Source organism: Heliangelus exortis, chromosome 1 (genome assembly GCF_036169615.1).
Source record: "Heliangelus exortis chromosome 1, bHelExo1.hap1, whole genome shotgun sequence".
Classification (NCBI taxonomy): Eukaryota; Metazoa; Chordata; class Aves; order Apodiformes; family Trochilidae; genus Heliangelus; species Heliangelus exortis.
The window spans coordinates 195740794-195762429 of record NC_092422.1 but is presented as its reverse complement, the minus strand read 5'-3'; the positions used below and the strand labels follow the sequence as shown (position 1 = coordinate 195762429).

Genomic DNA, 21636 nt, shown 5'->3' with positions numbered 1-21636 from the left:
GAATGGAAACTTGGCGTGGAAGTGGTGGAATGAAATAAGGGGTCTGCATGTGATTCATTCCACCAGGCAGAGAAAAGCAACCTCTTTTGGGGTGAAATACAGCAGGATCTTAGCCCAGTTCCCAAAGAAAATGAGTGATCTGATCTCCTGGCTGTCCCATCCTCACAGCAACTGAGCTGGTGAGCCAATTTCTGCTCCTTTTCATGGTAGTGGTGGACATCTTGGAAGCATCTTGGAAGCAGAAGTGTGGGAAGTGATCACAGCCCTGTGGTCAGCACTGCTGAGGCTGCATCTCAAATCCTGGGCTCAGTTCTGGGTCCCTTGCTACAGGAAGACATTGAAAGGCTGGAGCATGTTCAGAGGAGGGTGGTGGGGCTGGGGATGGTTCTGGAGAAGAAATCTCATGAGAAGCAGCTGAGGAAAGTGGCATTGGTTAGTTACAGAAGAGGAGGCTGAGACCTTATCATTCTCTACAAATACCTGAAAAGGGCAAGGGGGGTGTTGGTCTCTTCTCCCAAAGTAATGGATGGGTGACAGGACAAGAAGAAATGGCCTCAAGTTGCTCCAGGGGAGGCTTAGAGGTGTTATAAGGAAAATTTTCTTCATTGAAAGAGTGGTCATGAATTGGAACAAGTTGCTCAGGGCAGTGGTGGAGTCACCATCCCTAAAGGGGTTCAAAAAGTTGGCACTTTGGGACATGGTTGTGTTTGGGTGATGGTTGGACTTGATGATCTGGAGGTCTTTTCCAGCCTTAATTCTATGATTCTATTTTATTATTTGGTTCTACAGGACATTGCTGCTTGCTCTGGACATCCTCTGTTTGATCCAGCCATGGCACGTGCTGCTTTTTGCTCAGTGGGTGGCTTGGGGACACCAAGAGACATTGATGGGTGCTGGGAAGAAGGTGAGGGACACAAAGCAGATTTAGACACATGGTGAGAATTGTTGCTGATGAAGGAAGGTGCTAAAGGAGAAAAGGAGACTCATCTGAGATAAACAAGGCTTCAGTCATGCAGCTCCTGAAGGAATAAAGCTTTTTTTTTACAATGTACCTCCATTACTAAAGACAATTTATAAAAAGAACATTTTATTTGACAAAGAGCATGAGGGCTTCAACAAGGAAAATGTAAATTCTCCAGCCAGCATACAGCTATGCCATGCTCTTGGGAAACAAAAATTAATATGAGATGTTTATTAATGATCATTACTTGTTGACATTTTACTTCCAGCAACATCCTGGGGCTCCTCACCTGTGTTAGTCTGGAAGGAGATATTTCAGCCAGGTACTTGCTTTCTCCACCCTCCCCCTCACTTTTTAAATTCTCAAACAACTTGTGTGTCCAACTTCCAGGGAAAAATACATGGCCTAAGTCTTCCTCCTCTGGCTTCAGGGGAATAAGACACCAGAATTAATCCTTCCATCTCTGAATCATTTACAGCAGGGCCCTTCTTCCCACTGAGGGATAACGTGTGCCTGATGCACTGCACTATTTCAGTCCAAATAAAAGAGGTTAATGACAAAGCATCACTCTGATCTTCACCCATTTGAAGGCTATTTAAATTAAATTCTTCTTTCAAAAAGTTGGTGTGAGCCAAACTTCAGTAAGTTCCTTTTTTTTTTTTTTTTTAATGCATATGTTTCTTTGAAGATCTTTTCTGGAAGGTTTCCTTAACAGCCACCCTCCTCCTGCTGCCACTGAAAAATCATCCCTGTGGATAAAGCTGTCAGGAAGAGAAACAGTGTGGCATTCAGTGCAGAGTCACATGCCTGCCTTCCAGTAACCTGAATGAACAATTAAGTGATATTTCTCTTTAAAAGGGGTTAAAAAAAATATAAAATATATATATATATCAAAATGCAGATCTTGCTGTGGTCTGGGATTTGGGAAGATTAATGAGCTACCTAAAAGGGAACAGCAGCTTATAATAGAGAGAGAGGATGGTACATTTTTAACATAAAAGTTCAAAGGGAAACTTTTCTTGATGGTTAAACTGTAAAGATTTCTCAAGCAAAGTCATCCCATCTATTGTCCCTCTTGACTCCCTACATTGGCTTTTTGTCACCTATTGCATCACATTCAGACTCTTCCAATTCAGCCAGAAAGGGCAAAATCATCTTGTTCCTATCACACCAATTCCTATATTTTGTCTTTTACTCCTTTGTCAGCTCAGAGGCTTTGTTCCTTACAACCCTGTGCTAGCTCAGCAGCTGGAAGTCTGCACAGCTCCTTTACCTTCTCCTCTCTTGAAAACAGTCCCAGTGGCCCATTCTCCACAAATATTGCTTCAAAATTTGTCTTGTATCAATGAGCAGTCACTGTTTCATAAAATTTGGTCGTGCCCACCAGTATCGGGTTCTGAAAGGAACTATTCCAGGAAAGGAGCTACTTAAAAATAAACCCTCAGTTAATGGTAACCACAAAAATACCCAAATCTCAGCCACAGGGTACCTGGAAGAGGACATTGACCTGGAGTGAGTCAATACTGTTTTCTAGGGTGTTCTTACAGTCAGGGTGTGGAGGCAACTTCACACTCTGAAAGCAACAAAACTAATTCCAAAGAGACCTGAAAATCTCGAGGCAAGTGTTAGAGGCTCTGTGATGACCCCACTACTGCTCCAAACTCAGTACTCAACAGGTCTAAAATTCACAGAATCCTAGAATTGGCTGGGTTGGAAGGGACCTCAGAGATCATCAAGTCCAACCCTTGATCCACTCCCACTGCAGTTCCCAGCCCATGGCACTGAGTGCCACATCCAGGCTCTTTGGAAATATCTCCAGGGATGGAGAATCCACCCCTTCCCTGGGCAGCCCATTCCAATGGCTGAGCACCCTCTCCAGAAAGAAATTCTTTCTAATGTCCAACCTAAACCTCCCCTGGCACAACTTGAGACCTCTTGTGCCCTCTTGTCTTGCTGAGAGTTGCCTGGGAAAAGAGCCCAACCCCCCCCTGGCTCCAACCTCCTTTCAGGGAGTTGCAGAGAGTGATGAGGTCTCCCCTGAGCCTCCTCTTCTCCAGCCTCAACACCCCCAGCTCCCTCAGCCTCTCCTCACAGGATCTGTGCTGGATCCCTTCCCCAGCCCAGTTGCCTCCTTTGGACCTGCTCCAGCACCTCAATCTCCTTCCTGAGCTGAGGGGCCCAGAACTGGACACAGGACTCAAGCTGTGGCCTCCCCAGAGCTGAGCACAGGGGCAGAATCCCTTCCCTGGACCTGCTGGCCACGCTGTTCCTGAGCCAGCCCAGGATGCCATTGGCCTTCTTGGCCACCTGGGCACACTGCTGGCTCCTCTTCAGCTTCCTGGCAATCCAGACTCCCAGCTCCCTTTCTGCCACTCTGTGCCCAGCCTGGAGCTCCCCATGGGGTTGTTGTGGCCAAAGGGCAGGACTTGGCTTCTCAGCTTTGAAGTCACAGTCGTCCAGTGCAGTTTGTAGCACAGAGTTATTGACTGGGGAGAAGTAGGTGTTTAAATCCTATTGCCAACTTGTAGGAGAAGATGCTAGTGCAATATAACAGCTCACACTTAATAACATCCCACTGAAGTGCCTGACTTCTTTCAACCTGGGCACCTGTGACAGATTGGGAAGGTGAGAACCTGAGTCTCAAAAGGTGAAGAGCAGCAAGCTGAACACCTTCCAAGTGTGTGTAAACAGTGACCCCATAATTTAAAAGGCAATTAAATGTAAAAGGTATCTCTGATTTATATTCCCATATGCTGTCAGATCATAAGGGGGACAACTGTCAGCTTCAGTACATCTTTATCCCAGATTCTTCCTTCACCACCCACCCAGAAGTACTTGAACATTCACCAAACAATGCACATTTATACCCTTAATCACCACTATATTACACATGTTATCATCAATTCTTTGTACAGTCACCTAAGGGAAGAAATTTGTCTACAAGAACACCATAAAACTCACCACTTCTTATCACACTGTTGTAGTTTTAACTTGTTGCTGAGGGTAATTAACTTATTAAAGAAGGAACACACATTAATAAAAAATTCTCTTGTAAATTATAAAACATCTTCAAGTAAAAGCCAACTGAAAATTAACATGAGTAAGATTTCAAGGAGAAATTCTACCCTTGCCCATCACTGTGATATTTGAAGACTATAGGTTATTTTCTTGTTATGCTTAGCTTGGTAAGACATGAAATAGATGTAATTAAATAATTTAGTCCTGCTACACATTCTGATGACAGCCTGAAGATTCTGCCTTGATATTGCTCCCCAAACCTCTTGTGAATTTGACCACTCAGAAAAAGAAAAAAAAAAAAAATCATGAAATGATGCCATGCTCAGGGGAGAGAACACTTCTCTGTGTAAAAACAGCACTTCCAAAAGCAATATAAACCAGGAAGAGTAGTTCAACTCTTCAAATTCACCATTTCCAAACACTTTGCAACACTTGAAGATGAAGTGTTGTAAAAAAAATAAAAAAGAAGGAGAAAAAGAATTGGTCACTTTGGGCCTCACAACAGAAATTTGTAGCTTTGCTCTTCAGCTCAATCCAGGGTAACCCATTCAGCATATGATGCAAGGAAATAAACTGTAGATAAGGAAGGAGCTCCAAGTACCCAAAATCAGTGCTCCTGGTGAGACTGTCTGCACTTTATCCATTGTTTTATGAGTATCTTTTAAGACCTGGACTTCTAGCTGAAGAGGGAATACAGAGAAACCTTGCTGCTTCAGAATTCAGTAAGAATAAACAGAGCTTAAAAACTGGAGGTATTTACACAGCCTGTGTGGCACAGAAGAGAGGTATTAACACCCTGACATAGCAGGGAGAGGATATTCAAACTTCTGCAAAAAAGAAATATCCAAAGCAGCAAATTTCTGCTTCCCTACCTTGAAGTTCTCCACTTCTGCTGTACAGTTCCCTTCTCTGCTCCCTCAAGTAGGCACTCATGCTAATAGCATGGGATGAGGACTCAAACCTGTAATTAAATAAAAATAAACCAGTCAGTTAGCCATCCAGAAAATCACAGAATCACACAGAATCACAGAATGTTAGGGGTTGGAAGGGATTTGTAGAGATCACCTGAGTCCAACCCCCCTGCCAGAGCAGGCTCCTTCTTGGGAGCACTGCTCAGCTCTAAACAAAAAAAGATTTTCATGCTGGAGCAAAATTATCAAGGCAGACAAAGGCACATTTTTCCTATAAAGGTCCAAATTCTGCAACCTCAGATCAACAGAGCTCTGCCAACAACACCCATGACACAGACACAAAAGCCCAGAGATGATCCTCTGCTCCATCACCCAGGCAGTAAAGCACTAATGGGTCAAAAACCTGGTAAAATCCAAATCAAAACCATAAGCTAATACCATCTCAATTGCTATGTGGCAGATACATACAAATTAAATGTTAATATTGTCCTGGAAATGAGGGAGTAATAAATTTCTGTTGTGCAGTAATCCATTTCTCTTGTCCAACACTCCACAATGACCATTTTGAGAAGTGGAAACAAATCTTTTCCAACTATTAGAGCCACATAAAGATGATTTTTGCCATTGATAGTAAAAAGTCCCAGACTGGGCACCAACCTGAATCACAAAGACTCAGGCCAGCTCTGACTTTGCCACTCTGGAGCTGCCTGTCCCTGTGATCCCAAGCATCCCATGCCTGAACTCAAGGCTGGGGACACCTCAGATGGCTGAAGGTTGTCACCTTGCCCAGAAAAAAACACCCTCCAACTTAATCAAGCTGCTTTTTTTTTTTTTACAAAATAAAGCAGAAAAAAAAATCATGTGTTCTCTCTTTATGTGTTCTCTCTTGATGGGTGAAGAAAATTTATAATGGATTCTACCACTCTCCTGAGTGTCCTACCAGAGTAGGATGCAAGTGAGATGCAAAGCTCTGGAAAAAAAAAGTCAGAAGCTGGAGCTGCCTGTCCTGTGATCCCAAGCATCCCATGCCTGAACTCAAGGCTGGGGACATCTCAGATGGATGAAGGTTGTCACCCTGGGCAGGCACTGCCCAGAAAAAGACATCCCCCAACTTAATAAAGTTGCTTTTTTTTTACAAAATAAAACGGAAAAAAAAATCTCCATCTGGAATTTGTTCTCTCTTTATGGGTGAAGAAAATTCATATTGGATTCTACCCCTCTCCTGTCACTTTTTATCCAGGACTAGGAAATGTAAAGCATGGAATACAGTACTTGGCTCCAAGATGAACAATAAACCAACAGAGGTTTGATCTAGGGATGTAATGAATTATCCCCCTGGGTTAAAAAGGGAAATAGAAGATGAGCTTGTGGTTTGATATTTAGAACAGTGTTGAAAATACCCCAGCTTAGGAAAAACAAGAAGATAAAATTGCTGATTTGTGGTATTACTAAAGGCAGAGGTGGATGGTGAGATGCAAGGCTCTGGAAAAAAAAAAAGTCAGAAGCTGGAGTTGCCTGTCCTGTGATCCCAAGCATCCCATGCCTGAACTCAAGGCTGGGGACACCTCAGATGGCTGAAGGTTGGCACCCTGCCCAGCAAAAAACACCCTCCAACTTCATCAAGATGCTCTTTATTTACAAAATAAAACAGCAAAAAAAAATCCACTTGGCAATTTGTTCTCTCTTTATGGGTGAAGCCTATTTATAATGGATTCTACCCCTCTCCTGTCACTTTTTATCCAGGACTAGGAAAGGTAAAGCATGGAATACAGTACTTGGCTCCAAGATGAACAATAAACCAACAGAGGTTTGATCTAGGGATGTAATGAATTATCCCCCTGGGTTAAAAAGGGAAATAGAGAAATAGAAGATGAGCTTGTGGTCTGATATTCAGAACAGTGTTGAAAATACCCCAGCTTAGGAAAAACAAGAAGATAAAATTGCTGATTTGTGGTATTACTAAAGGCAGAAGTGGATGGTGAGATGCAAGGCTCTGAAAAAGAAGTCAGAAGCTGGAGCTGCCTGTCCCTGTGATCCCAAGCATCCCATGCCTGAACTAAAGGCTGGGGACACCTCAGATGGTTGAAGGTTGTCACCCTGGGCAGGCACTGCCCAGAAAAAAAACACTCCCCAACTTAATCAAATTGCTTTTTTTTTACAAAATAAAACAGAAAAAAAAAATCTCCATCTGGAATTTGTTCTCTCTTTATGGGTGAAGAAAATTCATATTGGATTCTACCCCTCTCCTGTCACTTTTTATCCAGGACTAGGAAATGTAAAGCATGGAATACAGTACTTGGCTCCAAGATGAACAATAAACCAACAAAGGTTTGATCTAGGAATGTAATGAATTATCCCCCTGGGTTAAAAAGGGAAATAGAGAAATAGAAGATGAGCTTGTGGTTTGATATTCAGAACAGTGTTGAAAATACCCCAGCTTAGGAAAAACAAGAAGATAAAATTGCTGATTTGTGGTATTACTAAAGGCAGAGTAGGATGGTGAGATGCAAGGCTCTGGAAAAAAAAAAAGTCAAAAGCTGGAGTTGCCTGTCCTGTGATCCCAAGCATCCCATGCCTGAACTAAAGGCTGGGGACACCTCAGATGGCTGAAAGTTGCCACCCTGCCCAGCAAAAAACACCCTCCAACTTCATCAAGATGCTCTTTATTTACAAAATAAAACAGCAAAAAAAATCCACTTGGCAATTTGTTCTCTCTTTATGGGTGTAGCCTATTTATAATGGATTCTACCCCTCTCCTGTCACTTTTTATCCAGGACTAGGAAAGGTAAAGCATGGAATACAGTACTTGGCTCCAAGATGAACAATAAACCAACAGAGGTTTGAACTAGGGATGTAATGAATTATCCCCCTGGGTTAAAAAAGGAAATAGAAGATGAGCTTGTGGTCTGATATTCAGAACAGTGTTGAAAATACCCCAGCTTAGGAAAAACAAGAAGATAAAATTGCTGATTTGTGGTATTACTAAAGGCAGAGGTGGATGGTGAGATGCAAGGCTCTGGAAAAAAAAAAAAGTCAGGGGCTAGAGCTGCCTGTCCCTGTGATCCCAAGCATCCCATGCCTGAACTCAAGGCTGAGGACACCTCAGATGGCTGAAGGTTGTCACCCTGTGCAGGCACTGCCCAGCAAACACCAGTCCCTTGTGTGTCCTGGCTGCTGGGAAGGGAGCAGGGAGTGGAAACAAAAGATCTGCAAAAAGCTCAAGTGGACACAAGAGTTAAGAGGGAAAGTGTCTTTTATGAGCATCAAATTCCTCAGGGTGAAGACCTGGAGATATTGATGGGTTGCAGTAACACCCCCAGCACCCTCCTCAACCCTTCTGCTAAGGAAAACTGAACCAGTGCCACCAACAGGGACACTGGAAACACAAATGTCACACCAGAAAAAAAGCTTTCCTAAGCCTTTTGTGCAACAGTGTTAAGGTTGTTCCTATTAATGAGGCTTTTCTGCCCTAATTTGGGCTGTGAGTACTACTGCAATTTGAACTAAGAACCTTCTATCACAATACAAGCAGTTAAGATTTTAATTAAAATTTAATTAAAATTAAAGTAAAAAAAAAAAAAAAAATTAAATTTTAAAAAATTAATTAAAATTAAAGTAAATTCTTGGCTCCATATTTAGGATGTGCTCCTTTTGCCTCTGCTGTGCATCCTAACATTATTGCCATGGCCCAGAGGTCTTCTCCAAGCACCTAAACCACAAGCTTCAGGTCAAGGCAAATGAATAATAAAAGAAAAAAAATTAAAATAAAAATATTAAATAAAAATTCAGCCTCCTCCTTGAGACAGTGACCCAGATTAATCCTTAGAGCCCTGCACTGGATTTTGCTGCAGGATCTCATTGCATTTACTTCTTTCCTACAGCCATCCAGTTTCTCCCCCCCTGTCTTCCCCCTCTGCCATGGATCTGCTTTTCTACATTTTTATTCCCACTCAGCTTCCCTAATTCTTGTAACTCCTTTCTCCATGCTGATCCTTCCAAAACCAAGCTTTCCAAATACATTTGTTTTACCCAGAATTACACATCATTACACCAAAGGCTGAGCCTAATGCATTGGGTGTTGAACACTTGCTTGTACAACCCACTCCTTTCCCACCCATGCCCAATTTCCACCTTGAAAATCTTCAGGTTGCTAAATGGCAACCTGAACACATGCTTGGCTACCTTTTAGAAGAGAAGAAAGCCAGGTTTATGATGGCATAAACTGAATTTTTCCTTTTTAAAGACAGTTTTAAACAACTAAATACATCACCATTTTTTTCCCCTAGGGAATTACATCCATTTTAAAGACAGGGAAGCAATGATTTAAAAGCCTCTTCCAAATGCTACCTGATTTCCAGGCAGAGAGACAGAATAGAGGGGTTTGCATTCTTTCCTCTCTTGCTGGAACACACAACTGGAAAAAGTAGTTAGTGTTAAAATGAGCTTCCAGTGAGCTACCAGAGGGCACTGCACAAACATCTGCATCCAGCTGGGAGTAAAACACAAGGTAGAGCCCTGCCCTAAGAGGCTTGGGGAGGGAGAAATTAAATGCAGACATTCTGATGACAAGTGGAAGGTTCCTCTGATTTGGATGGAGCAAATGGAAAGGCTACAGGAGCCTCAGAGCCTGGCACAAAAAGCCCTGAAGGTGGGAGAGGAGGCAAGAATGCCACTCCATCAAACACAGACATCCCTCAATGGACTGAGAAATTCCATTTCAGCTGAGATTTCCATAGATATAGTGACAGCTGACAGGAGACAGATAACCAAATAAGAGACCCCAATAACTGCTGCTGTCACTGCAGTGCTCTGTGACAAGACCACGAGTGGGAAGAGACATCCTGCTCCTACAAGGTGACACCACCTTCCCTTTAAACAATTATACTCACACCTTCACTCTGCTGTCAAACTAAGATGGAGCCTTAAAATGCTGCAGGTGAAACAGAGCATCCTTATTGCTCCAATTTAAATGGGTCCAAGAGCCTCCAAGAAAAGACACAAGACAAAGCTGAGCAGCCCTGTTTTGTTCCAATAGTCAGAATAAATTCAGAATGTAATTCTAAAAATAAACAGCCATGAGAGTGTAAAAAAAAAATAATAATACAAAGGTGGAAGGGAATACCCATGGGTTGATAAGGGCAGGAGGCAGCTCTGAAATCCTCCAATCAACAGTTACCCTTCTAACAACAGGAGATGACAAGACAGCTCATCCTGGGAGAGGCAGAGAGGGCAGTGCAGAAGATTTTGATTTCTAACTGGGGTCTTAGGTACAAGGAGAATACAGTCAAGAGATATCCATGGGCTCTGGATGATCAAGAAATAAGTTTTAGCTGAAAAAAACCCCAAAAAAAAAAACCCCAAACAACAATCCATTAAGAGGATGCAAAACACAGAGCTCCCCTCCCACTTGCCTGACCCAGTCCCTCATTACTGTAATTCCTGCATTATTTCCCTAACATGTAATGATGTAGCTCCAAACACAAATGAGGGCTGCTTTGTCAAACAAAACATCCCAAATTCATGGATTCCCATTTCCAGCAAATAAGGGGTGAGCACAAGTCTGAGGATGAGTGCTGTGGGAATACTGGGGTGATCATCAGCCTGGAGAAAGTTTGGAGCAAGGGGCAGGGGTCTCTTCTCCCAAGGAATAAGGGAGAGGAGGAGAAATGGTCTCAGGTTGCCCAGGAGAGGTTTAGATTGGATATTGAGAACAATTCCTTTATGGAAAGGGTTTTCAGACCCAGGATTCCCAGGGCAGGGGTGAAGTCCCCATCCCTGGATGGAATTCAAAGCCCTGGAGATGTGGTGCTGAGGGACAGGGTTTAGTGGTGGCCTTGACCTTTTAATGGTTGGATTTGATGATCTTAAAGGTCTCTTCCAACCAAAAGAATTCTCTGATTCTATATTACATCAGCATCCTTCAAATCACTCCCCCCTCAGCAAATATTTCACTGTATTTTTTTAACCTTCAACTCTCAGCTTGGGAGAGCAGAGCCTCACACAGCTTCTCACTGCTCAGATGGTTAAAGAAACACAGCTCAAGCCCTGCAGCAGCTTCCAGACCAAGGGGATGCTGAGGACCTGTCAGAAACCCAGCTCCTGCTGCAGCTGAGCACAGTTAAAAGGTTAATGCCTCAAGCTGCTGGTACTCCCCACCACTGCTCCACTTTGCCTTTCCCTGGAATCTCCCAGGAAACTGGCTTCTACTCACCAACTGGTTTTGAACAAACTCATTGTGGGGAAAAAAAAACACATCACTTAAAAGATTATTTTGGCAGTACTGAGGTAGGGAGCAGCCACACACACAGATGTGCTGTCAGACAGGAAACTGGGGTCTTTGAACTTGGAGCATCCACTACCAGAACAACACATTTTGGGATCCCCTAAAGTCCTGGACAGGCCAAAAAGAATAACCAGCAGATGTAGTTGTGGGAAAAGATGAAAATTCATCTCAGTATCCCTGAATTCATTCCCTCAAAACCCTTCCCTTGGCCACCTAGCTTCTCATTTTCTTTCCCAAACTCTCCTCCCAACCACTTAATTCTTTCTATTCTGAACTCTGAATTAAAGGAGTTACTGATAGGATTAACAGCTAAGTCTATCTAGTAATTACACAGTTATCTTAATTCTCTTTGTCCAGTCTCCTTTATCCCTCTTTTGAGCAGGTCCCAAATTCACTGTGGACAAAGACAGGAGTAATGTAGCCCTGCATGCTTTCCAGCAGCTTGTACAATGGGATCCTAGTCCTGAGAGGAGCCCTGGAAAGAGCAACACTCTAAAAACCAGCAATGAATCCATAGCAGGGACCTTATCCAGGCTCCAGCTCTGGGGATTAAACCTCCAATCCCAAAACTTCCCCTTCTCTCCCAGTATGAAACAGGAATTTTGCAGCCAGTGTTGTGCAGTGCTCGAGGGGGTAAAGACAGCTGAGGCACAGCTTTAAAATCATCCCAGCACTTACTTGAACAAAGGATTTTTAGGTCTTTGTGGTTTCTTCTTTGCAAAGAAGGCTGCAAATTCTCTCCCAGAGCTGGCATAGCTGAGCTGGGCAGACGGCTCCGAGGCAGCCCGGGTGTTCTTCATGTCCAGGTACTCAGTCAGCAGCATCTGCCAAGAGAAGGAATTGGAACTCAAGAGTTTGAAATAAACCAGCAGAATGAGGTAACTTGAATGCCTAGGATTTTTAGGTATCCTCTGAAGGCTGGAAAATAAATAAAAATCCCAAAATTTCCAATGAAGAGAAACCCGGCTGGATTCTCAGAAATGGGATCCTAATGTGACTAAAGCCACAGTCTCCAATTTGGTAAAATCTTTTTTTTCATGGCTTGATCAACTCCATCAGCTACAAAACCCTGCTGGTACCAAAGGGAACTTGCAAGAAGTCCCCACTCCTCCCAAAACTGATCTTATTAGCAACATGGAGATGGTGGGTGGGTTGCTTGCTGACCTTTAGAGCCTGATTGCACACCACAGCTCTTAAAAACATTCAAGTTAGCAATATGGATCTCTTGAGTTACAAAACCATGTTTTATGTATGCCCTTTGTAAATATACATATATTCTATATGTTTTCATGTAGAAACAGAAAACCTCTACACGTGTTCTGAGGTATGTGCCATGAGCTGGAAAAAAAACTGGTAAAGCTGCAAAAAATTGCCTTTTAATAGCTCCCAAACCAAACATGCTGCTTTTAACATGGAAAATATACATTTAATAATAATTACCATGGAAAATATACATATAATAATAATTCACACAGCTGCCAGTTCTGCCAGCAGAGTTTAGGCTTGAGTTTCCTCTAGCCCAGTAGACTCAGTAAGGTGAGACCTTGGTGAGCCCAGTGTCCCCCCTGTGAAACCCTTGCACCCTGAGCAGGGGCTTAATTTGATGTTGTTTGGTCAGATTCTTCAATCCTGAACCAGATTCCAAGTCATTCCCTTCCAGTTTCTTTGTCTGAAGATGGAAAGAAAGCCCTTAAAAATTAACTTTTGTCAAGGCATTCAGGAAATCACTATTTATTTTCAGAAAGTTCTCCTACTTGGAGGCTATTAGTAATGTGTTCCATTTCACTAATTAGCCCATCAAAGAGAGCTGTCTGTAATGAAAGGAATACATCAGCACTGTGCTGTCAAATTTTTCAACAAATTACACAGGAATAAATATCTAGGCAAATGGCATCGTGCTCCTAATTGGAAACAATTCAGGATAGCTTGGGAAAAAAAAAAAAACAAAACACAAAGAAACTTCAGCTCCTAACACAGCTCAATTAAAACTTTACCTGAACACAAGCTTTTAAAATGCATCCTTATTGTGAAGAATAAAAATAATCACTGAGCTCATTTTTAACAGTAATTTACCAAATCCGTTTGCATTCGTGTGTTTGCATTTCATCTTCTCCATTTGAATTAACACCCCTAAAATGGCCACAAAAATGTAATTAAACCCTCCAACTTAATCAAGTTGCTTTTTTTTTACAAAACAAAACAATAACAAAAAAAAAAAATCCACTTAGCAATTTGTTTTCCCTTTATGGATGAAGAAAATTTATAATGGATTCTACCCCTCTCCTGTCACTTTTTATCCAGGACTAGGAAATGTAAAGCATGGAATACAGCACTTGGCTCCAAGATGAACAATAAACCAACAGAGGTTTGAACTAGGGATGTAATGAATTATCCCCCTTGGTTAAAAAGAGAAATAGAAGATGAGCTTGTGGCTTGATACTCAGAACAGTGTTGAAAATACCCCAGCTTAGGAAAAACAAGAAGATAAAATTGTTAATTTGTGGTATTACTAGATAGGCAGAGTAGGATGGTGAAGAGCAGGATTTTTTTTTTCTGAAAAAAAAACAGTCAGAAGCTGTAAAAGCAGCAGAAAGAGCTGGTTTTGATAGCTATTCTCTAAGTTCTTCTTTAAGTTATAAAATCAAGCATGGCAAAAACTTTGCTAGACAGATCAAAGCTCTTTCTGCTCCACTGCCCTGTACCCAACAGTTACACAAATTCTACAAAAGGAAGTAATTAAGTGCCAAGAAGTAATTAAGTGCCAGCAAGGCTGAGCAGTTACAATTCATGGCCAAGCAGGAGAGAAGTTAAGGTAGGAGAGATCCTCAATGTGCAGAGCATTTGGGTTACAACTGCAGCCCAAAGATTTTTTTTTTTAAAAAACCTAATTTTTAAGCAATCTGATTAACATGTAGGCCAGCCTGAAAAATCTTGCCAGCTCAAAAAAACAGCCTGAAGGTTTCCTTTCTCCTGGTGTTGTGCATTTCATGGCCTTCACCCAATGGCCTCAGTTTATTCCCTACATCTGGACACTCCAAATTATCCAGTGGTTCTTCTCTCATAGTCACTCCAAATTATCCAGTGGTTCTTCTCTCATAGTCCCAGCAGAGGATCGTAATAAGCAGCATATTTCAGTGTTAAGAAGTTGTGGCCTGGCTGTGAGCTTATTAAGAGCCTCAGCAAGCTAGAACTTTGAAATCCACTTAAAAGAAATGAAAAAACAGACATTTTCCTACCTATCAGAGCCAACAGGAGCTTGCCTTGACCAACCAAGTAAGGGGTTTCATGATTTGGTCCCATAACACCTGATCAGTAGATGCTAAACCATTAAAACCTTGTTAGACATCACTCAGATGGATGTAGAGAAAAGATTTATGAGTGACTGGAAAGTTTGCATCATCCCATTCATCTCTTAGCAAGGAATTTGACTTTCTGCTCAGTGGTTCAGTTCTGCCACCCATGGGATGGGTGTTCACATCCCTGCCAAACAAATAAACCCAACCATAAAACCACAAAGCCCTCTTTCTCCAGCTGCTCTTGGCAGGTGAAAATTAACACGAAAAGTTGTATTTTACAAAGCAGGATTTATACATTTGGAGGCTTAATGAAATTCTCAAATATCAGGAGGTCACATCAGGACCTGTAGCCTCTCATGCTGATCCACTACCAATCTTTTTGAACTGCAACAGGGCAAGAACAAATTTGCTTTTCTCTCTGCTTGTTCTTCCCCCATCTCTCCAGATCCACTTTCTTATTCAGTAGCTGAGCCCCAGAAGAAGCTGTGCAAGTTGTCATGTCTTACCATGCTCAAAACTGACCTATGAACAAAGTGTGGGCAATAAAACACACCTGGCCCCAGGGTGACAGCTGAATTTATTCACTATTTGTACCTCTTGTGAGGTCCAGAGCACTCAATAAGCTCCAGTCTATAAATTAAAAGCTGTAAGAGGTATTTCACATCCTTGTGTACTCTGAATTGAGATGGATGCTGCAGTGTGAATGGTTTGTTTCATCAGAAAATCCTGACAGTTTCAAACTCTACACCATCAACACTGATTTTCATGATGCCTTTGGATATTTGAGGGGGGGGTGGTCAGGCAAATGAAATTAAAACAAACACCAGAGCATGAATATTGCAAGGATAAATGGTCTGACCAGGTAATTACTGGCCTCTCCACCTCATATTGATCAGGGACAAAAATTATAGAACAAGATGATAGAAGACTCTATTAAAAAAGAATTAAGGGAGAATAATAGAATTCATGTCTAGCAACAGGGATTTACAGAATATAGATTTTGAGTGACCAGTATTCTTATGAGGATGACAAATTTAGCTTTCAATAAGAAGAGAGAGATAAAGTTATTATTCCAAAGATCTGACAAAGCCAAAACACTAAAAAAGTCAACATTGCATCTAGGACAAAGAAGCAAAAAGCAGGCAGGCACATGACAAGATCCTTGCCATCCAACCAGAAATGAGAGAACGACCAATACTGGATTTTACAAGTTCCCAAAAATCTTAATTTCTCTGTCCCTTCTGTCCTCTGTATCCCAGCTGAAATAAATAACTATTCCAGAACCCTTATCTTTTGCTGGATAGAAATCTTCAAATTTTAATCCTAAATTTGGTTCATCTTCATTTTTAGAACAAAAATAGCTAGAAAAAGATTGATCAGGCAATGAATGCACACACAGGTGGGTGCAGCAATTCCCTTCTGGCTCGAATGGGCCACGACTTTTCCTGCCATAAATTCCTATGACTCAGAATTCTCAAATGCCTCCAGAATGTTGGAGGAAATGGTAAAGAATGAAGTGGATTATTTTTAATTTTCATTACTATTTATAATTAAGCCATTTGAAGAATTTGAATGTCAAGAGGTAAATCTCTACATCCAGGGGAAAAAGCAATAACAAGGAAGTTCCTGGTACATGGGATTATTGTGTAAAGCTCCAACACCAGCAAATTTGGGAATGCTGAAGAGAATCAACAGGAGAGACAGACCCACTGTGGGAATGGGGATTAATTAACTAACTGGAAGTGATTAAATAAAGCCAAGAGCTTTGTCACAAGGAGAAGTTTACAGCACCACTCTGTGTTGGTCTCACATCTGGAACACCAAATGAAACCCTGGAACTCCTGAACAAGGAGAGACCAGGGAAAAGGGAGTGGAAGGGTGTACAAAAGAAGCCTGAAAATTATTAGGAGGCTGGAGGGCACAACTTAGAGCAAAGCACTGAGAAGCCACAAGCTCAGTGTTCTTTAGCAAAGAGGAGGCTGAGAGGTGAATGGATCAGTCTGCAAGCACACAGCAGAGGGCACAGAACTGAGGAGAAAATATTCATTAATGAATTTTTTTTTTTTTTTTTTTTTTAGAGAATCCAAAGGCTGGAAAGTTGAAGCTGGACAAGCTTTGGGGAAGGGTCAGACATAAATTTCCAGAGCATAATTAACCGTTTACATCAAAGGTATTATCTGTCACTGACTTTTTTTTCCCCCAAGCAGGACTGGATGCCTTTCTGAAGCATTTGCCCTCTTTCAAACAGGAATTAATTCAAGAAAGTACCATGGCCTGGTTTACATAGGGGTCAGGAGAAAAGATAACAGCACTTTATGATCTGGAGAACTTAACAAAGCCATCACACCCCAGAGTGCCAGCTCTCAGCCTCCTGCATGAAGGACCCAGCATCTTCAGTTACCATCTGGAGTTAATCCAGGAACCCAAACCTGTTCCAGGTAGTTTTTGGTGAGCAGGTTTGTCCCATACTTCTCATCTGGGCTCACTCAACCTCACTTGTACTTCAAGGAAATTCTAAGACTCAAAAAAACCAACCCCAGAAACAATCTTCAGCACCTGAGGATGTCTCCAGGATTTTGCTAGCAGGACTAGCAACTGGAAGCAAGGTTGCTTTTCAGCTTATTTCTCATTAAGCAGCTGCAGAAATATTGGCATTTCCCAGAATTATTCAGCTTGGGAAAGACCTTTAAGATAATTGAGACCAATCCTAACATAACTCTGCCAAGTCCAGTGCTAAGCCATACTCCTAGGCACACATCTACACAGCTTTTAAACACCTCCAGGATGGTGACCACCACCCAGGCCAAAGTTTTCCAACCCTTTCAGTGAAGACTTTTCTTCTAATACTCACTCTAAACCTCCCTTGGAATGACTCAAGACCATTGCCTCTTGCCCTGTTGCTTGCTACTCAGGAGGAGAGACCAAATTTCTGGTGTGTTGAGGACACTGAGGACTCCTCTGGAGTTGTACCAGCTCCTAAGGAGGCTTTGGAGTTAGAGGAGGAATCAGAGGCTGAGATTACAAAGAGAAATTCCCTAATGGGTTTCATTAAGGAAAGTTGGTTAAAAAGAGAAGAGCAAATTCAAATTTTCATAGAATCACAGAATAACTGTGACAGAATAACTGTCAGCAGTCCTCCCCTCCAGAAGGATGTAGGAATCATCCTTGGGAAGTCACACACAGCACTGTTCCATCTGGCTGGGCACAGTGCAGATGTTCAGACCATCTCCCTCCTCCTCATGACCCCGGAGGGTTTAATCACACTTGGCAAAAATTTTTACACTGGTCTGAGCCACTTGTTTAAACAGTGCTTCATCTCCTGAGGAAACAAGAAGAAAAAGTCTTCAAATTAATGTATTCCACCTAGCACAGAGTTTTAGCATCACGTTGTGATGACCAAGAGCTCAGGGACCATGCCTGGGATAAACTTCAAGGCTGCTGTCCCTAAACCACCAAATTACTGCCCAAATTTCCACTGGCTGTTGGGATATTAAGACTCATGAAGTACAGCAACCTACTTCACAGGCCATATCTGAACCAGGCTGGTAAACTGGGAGGTCACAGACCCAGCACAAGAACTTAGAAAATTGGGTTGTGCCTTACCCTGCCTGTTGGTCACCAAAGAGACTTGTGAAATATTTGATTTACTTGGAGCTAGGAAGGTGGGTGATGGGTGGGTGGTAGCTTACTCATGCAAACACACACAGAGATGGGTACACACACTTCAGTACATGTATTTCATCAAATCATAGAATCCTAGAATTGGCTGGGTTGGAAGGGACCTCAGAGATCATCAAGTCCAACCCTTGATCCACTCCCACTGCAGTTCCCAGCCCATGGCACTGAGTGCCACATCCAGGCTCTTTGGAAATATCTCCAGGGATGGAGAATCCACCCCTTCCCTGGGCAGCCCATTCCAATGCCTCATCACCCTCTCCAGAAAGAAATTCTTTCTAATGTCCAACCTAAACCTCCCCTGGCACAACTTGAGACCTCTTGTGCCCTCTTGTCTTGCTGAGAGTTGCCTGGGAAAAGAGCCCAACCCCCCCCTGGCTCCAACCTCCTTTCAGGGAGTTGGAGAGAGTGATGAGGTCTCCCCTGAGCCTCCTCTTCTCCAGCCTCAACACCCCCAGCTCCCTCAGCCTCTCCTCAGAGGATCTGTGCTGGATCCCTTCACCAGCCCAGTTGCCTCCTTTGGACCTGCTCCAGGACCTCGATATCCTTCCTAAACTGAGGAAGGATTTTATTTCATTAAATCATAGAATAATTTGGGTTGGAAGAGACCTCTAAAGGTCACCCCGTCCAACCCCCTGCAGTCAGCAGGGACACCCTCAACCAGATCAGGGTGCTCAGAGCCTCCTCAATCCTTGGATATCTCCAGGGATGAGGCCTCAACCACCTCCCTGGGCACCCTGCTCCATTTTTCGACTCCTCTTATGGTGAAGAACTTATTCCTAACACCCAGTCTAAAGCTGCTCTTCTCTATTTATTTTATTTCTCTAATTTAAAACCATTGCCTCTTGTCCTATCACTCCAGGACCTTGCAAACAGTTCCTCTCCAGCCTTCCAGCTCTTGATGTTCCAGCCTTCATCCCTTGGTTTAATGGGGATGCACAGAGCTACCTGGGGATGGCAAACAACACTGGAAATATTGAGGAAAGGCACAACACTCCTGAGAGATGATTTCTAACCAGAAATTATTTCAGGGGCAATGAAAGCAAAATGAATCCTGAAAGCATAAAGAATCACAGAATTGTTTTGGTAGGAAAATACCCTTGAGATCATCAGGTCCAACCATTACCCCAGCACTGCCAAGGTCACCACTGCCCCATGTCCCTCAGCATCACATCTCCAGGGTTTTAAATCCCTCCAGGGATAGGGACTGCCCTGGGCAGCCTGGACCAGGGGCTGACAACCCTTTGAAGAAATTATTCCCAATCTCCAAACTAAACTTCCCCTGGGCACATAGAGGCAATTTCCTCTTGTCCCATCACTTATTCCTTAGGAGAAGAGACCCAAACCCCTCCCCTCACTCCAGCCAGGGAGTTGTAGAGAGCAAGGTCTCCAGGCTGAGCACCCCCAGCTCCCTTGGTTGCTCCTCAGAAGTTCTCCAGAACCTCCTCCTGGTGCTCCAGATCATTCCCCAGCTCTGTTGCCCTGCTCTGAAAACACAGGAGTTCAAGGAGGATGTTTAAGTAGAACATGAACCAACTTTTTTGTAAAGATAAAGAAAAGAGGTTTCCCTCTTGAAGTTCTGGAGACAGGGGATACCTACAAGCAAAGTGCCAGAATAAAGAAACAGAGGCACCCTGAGACAAACAGTCCAGATTGCTAATTACCCAGTAATTACCCAAAGTCTTAAATATTAAAACTCTGTACTAGTTGTGGAGTTAAAAAAAAAGCACAGTTAAGTGAATTTTAAGAGCACTGAGCTTTCTGTGGAAGTTGTACCATATAGAAAAGAGGGGCTGAGTACACACATGGCAACCATGACAAAGGAATAAGGTAAGTCTGTAAGAACCAAAAAAAAAAAACCAATTTTAAGGTGCTGTGAATAATGTTTAATGCTGCACAACCTGATTTATCTAATCCTCCTGTTGCCCATGAAATTAATTTAACTGCATCATAAAAGCCATTCCAGAATTAATTCTCTCAAGGCATCACCCAATCCCATTACTGTACAAGCAGCAAGAATTCCTTTTGTTTTCCGCTTTTGGGAAAAAAAAAAAAAAAAAATTATTAAAAAATCAGAACTATTTAGATAATGACATCATTGCCACTGCTACTACATTCACTATCAGTGCCATCAGTTTGTGCAACTACACCTGAAGACCTCTGAATGTGCATCTACCTGCAGGAAGAAAGGCAGGGAGGGAAGAAACACCCAAACTGCTTTGGAAACAAAACTTTTTAATAATAGAATCACTGAACCACAGAATGGTTTGGGTTGGAAGGGACCTCAAAGCTCATCCAGTCCCAACCCCCTGCATGGGCAGGGACACCTCCCACCAGCCCAGGGGGCTCCAAGCCCCATCCAACCTGACCTGAGACACTGCCAGGGATGGGGCAGCCACAACTTCCTTGGACAACCTGGGCCAGGCTCTCCCCACCCTCAAATTCAACAATTTCCTCCCCATCTCCAACCTCAATCTCCCCTTTCTCTCCAAGTTTTAACCCATTTCCCTTCTCCTCTCCCTACCCCCCCGTGTCCAAAGCCCTCCCCCAGCTTTCTTGGAGCCCCTTCAGTTATTGGAAGGTTGCTCTGAGCTCACCTGGGAGCCTCCTCTTCTCCAGGCTGAACAACCCCAATCCCTCAGCCTGGCTTCCCAGGGAGGTGCTCAGCCCTCTGAGCATTTGAGTGGCTCTGCTCTGGACACCTTCCAGGAGCTCTGTGTCCTTCTGCTCTTGGGGACTCCACAACTGGACACAGAGCTCCAGGTGGGGTCTCAGCAGAGCAGAGCAGAGGGGAAGAATCCCCTCCCTTGACTTTCTGTCTCTGCTTCTTTTGATGCAGCCCAGGACCTGCTTGGTTTCTGGGATGAAAGCACATATTGACAGCTCATGTCAAATTTCTGGTCCACCCCCACCCACAAATCCTTCTCCTCAGGGCTGTCCTAATCCTTCCTCCTCCCTTCCTCCTGTACTGGTGCATGGGATTGCCTGACCCCAGGTGCAGAACCTTGCACTTGGACTTGTTGATCTTCCCTCAATTTGCACAGCCCACTTCCCAAACTTGTCAAGGCCCCCCTGGCTGCCATCCCCTCCCCTCTACCACCTTGACTTCAGCACAGAGTTTGATGTCATCAAAACTGTTTGCTGCCATTAAAAGCTGTTTTAAGCAGCAATGAATCACAGATCTCCTCAGATTGCTTTGGGGAGTTTTAAACCAGAACCTTTCCATTTCCCAGGCTTTTGATAACACTTGTGTGGATTTTATAAGCTCAGCACCACAGACTCTGACTCTGCTTGATGTATGGGATGAGCTGAAGCTACTTGGGACACACATACTGATCTAATGAGCTTCAGAATTGCTAGCCCAGCAAAAAAGAGAAGTTTTTCCATGCTGTCACAGCCATCACCATCAAGCTGAAGGTTCCTGGGCTGAGCATTTGTTTCATTTTCCCACGCTTTACGTGAGCTGCCACAACAGCTTATGCAGCCATCAAG

General features: G+C 43.1%; 1 protein-coding gene across 6 annotated transcripts in view; it reads right to left on the bottom strand.

Moving 5' to 3' along the window:
• Nucleotides 1–21636, bottom strand: part of EXOC4 (exocyst complex component 4) — a 441701-nt gene that overhangs the window by 307763 nt on the left and 112302 nt on the right. For all 6 annotated transcript variants that reach the window (XM_071734223.1, XM_071734224.1, XM_071734227.1 and 3 more), the window contains exons 8-9: nt 11852–11997; nt 4852–4940 (exon numbers count right to left, since the gene is read on the bottom strand). In XM_071734223.1, the coding sequence (XP_071590324.1) occupies nt 4852–4940; nt 11852–11997 (235 nt within the window). The remainder of the gene's footprint in view (nt 1–4851; nt 4941–11851; nt 11998–21636) is intronic.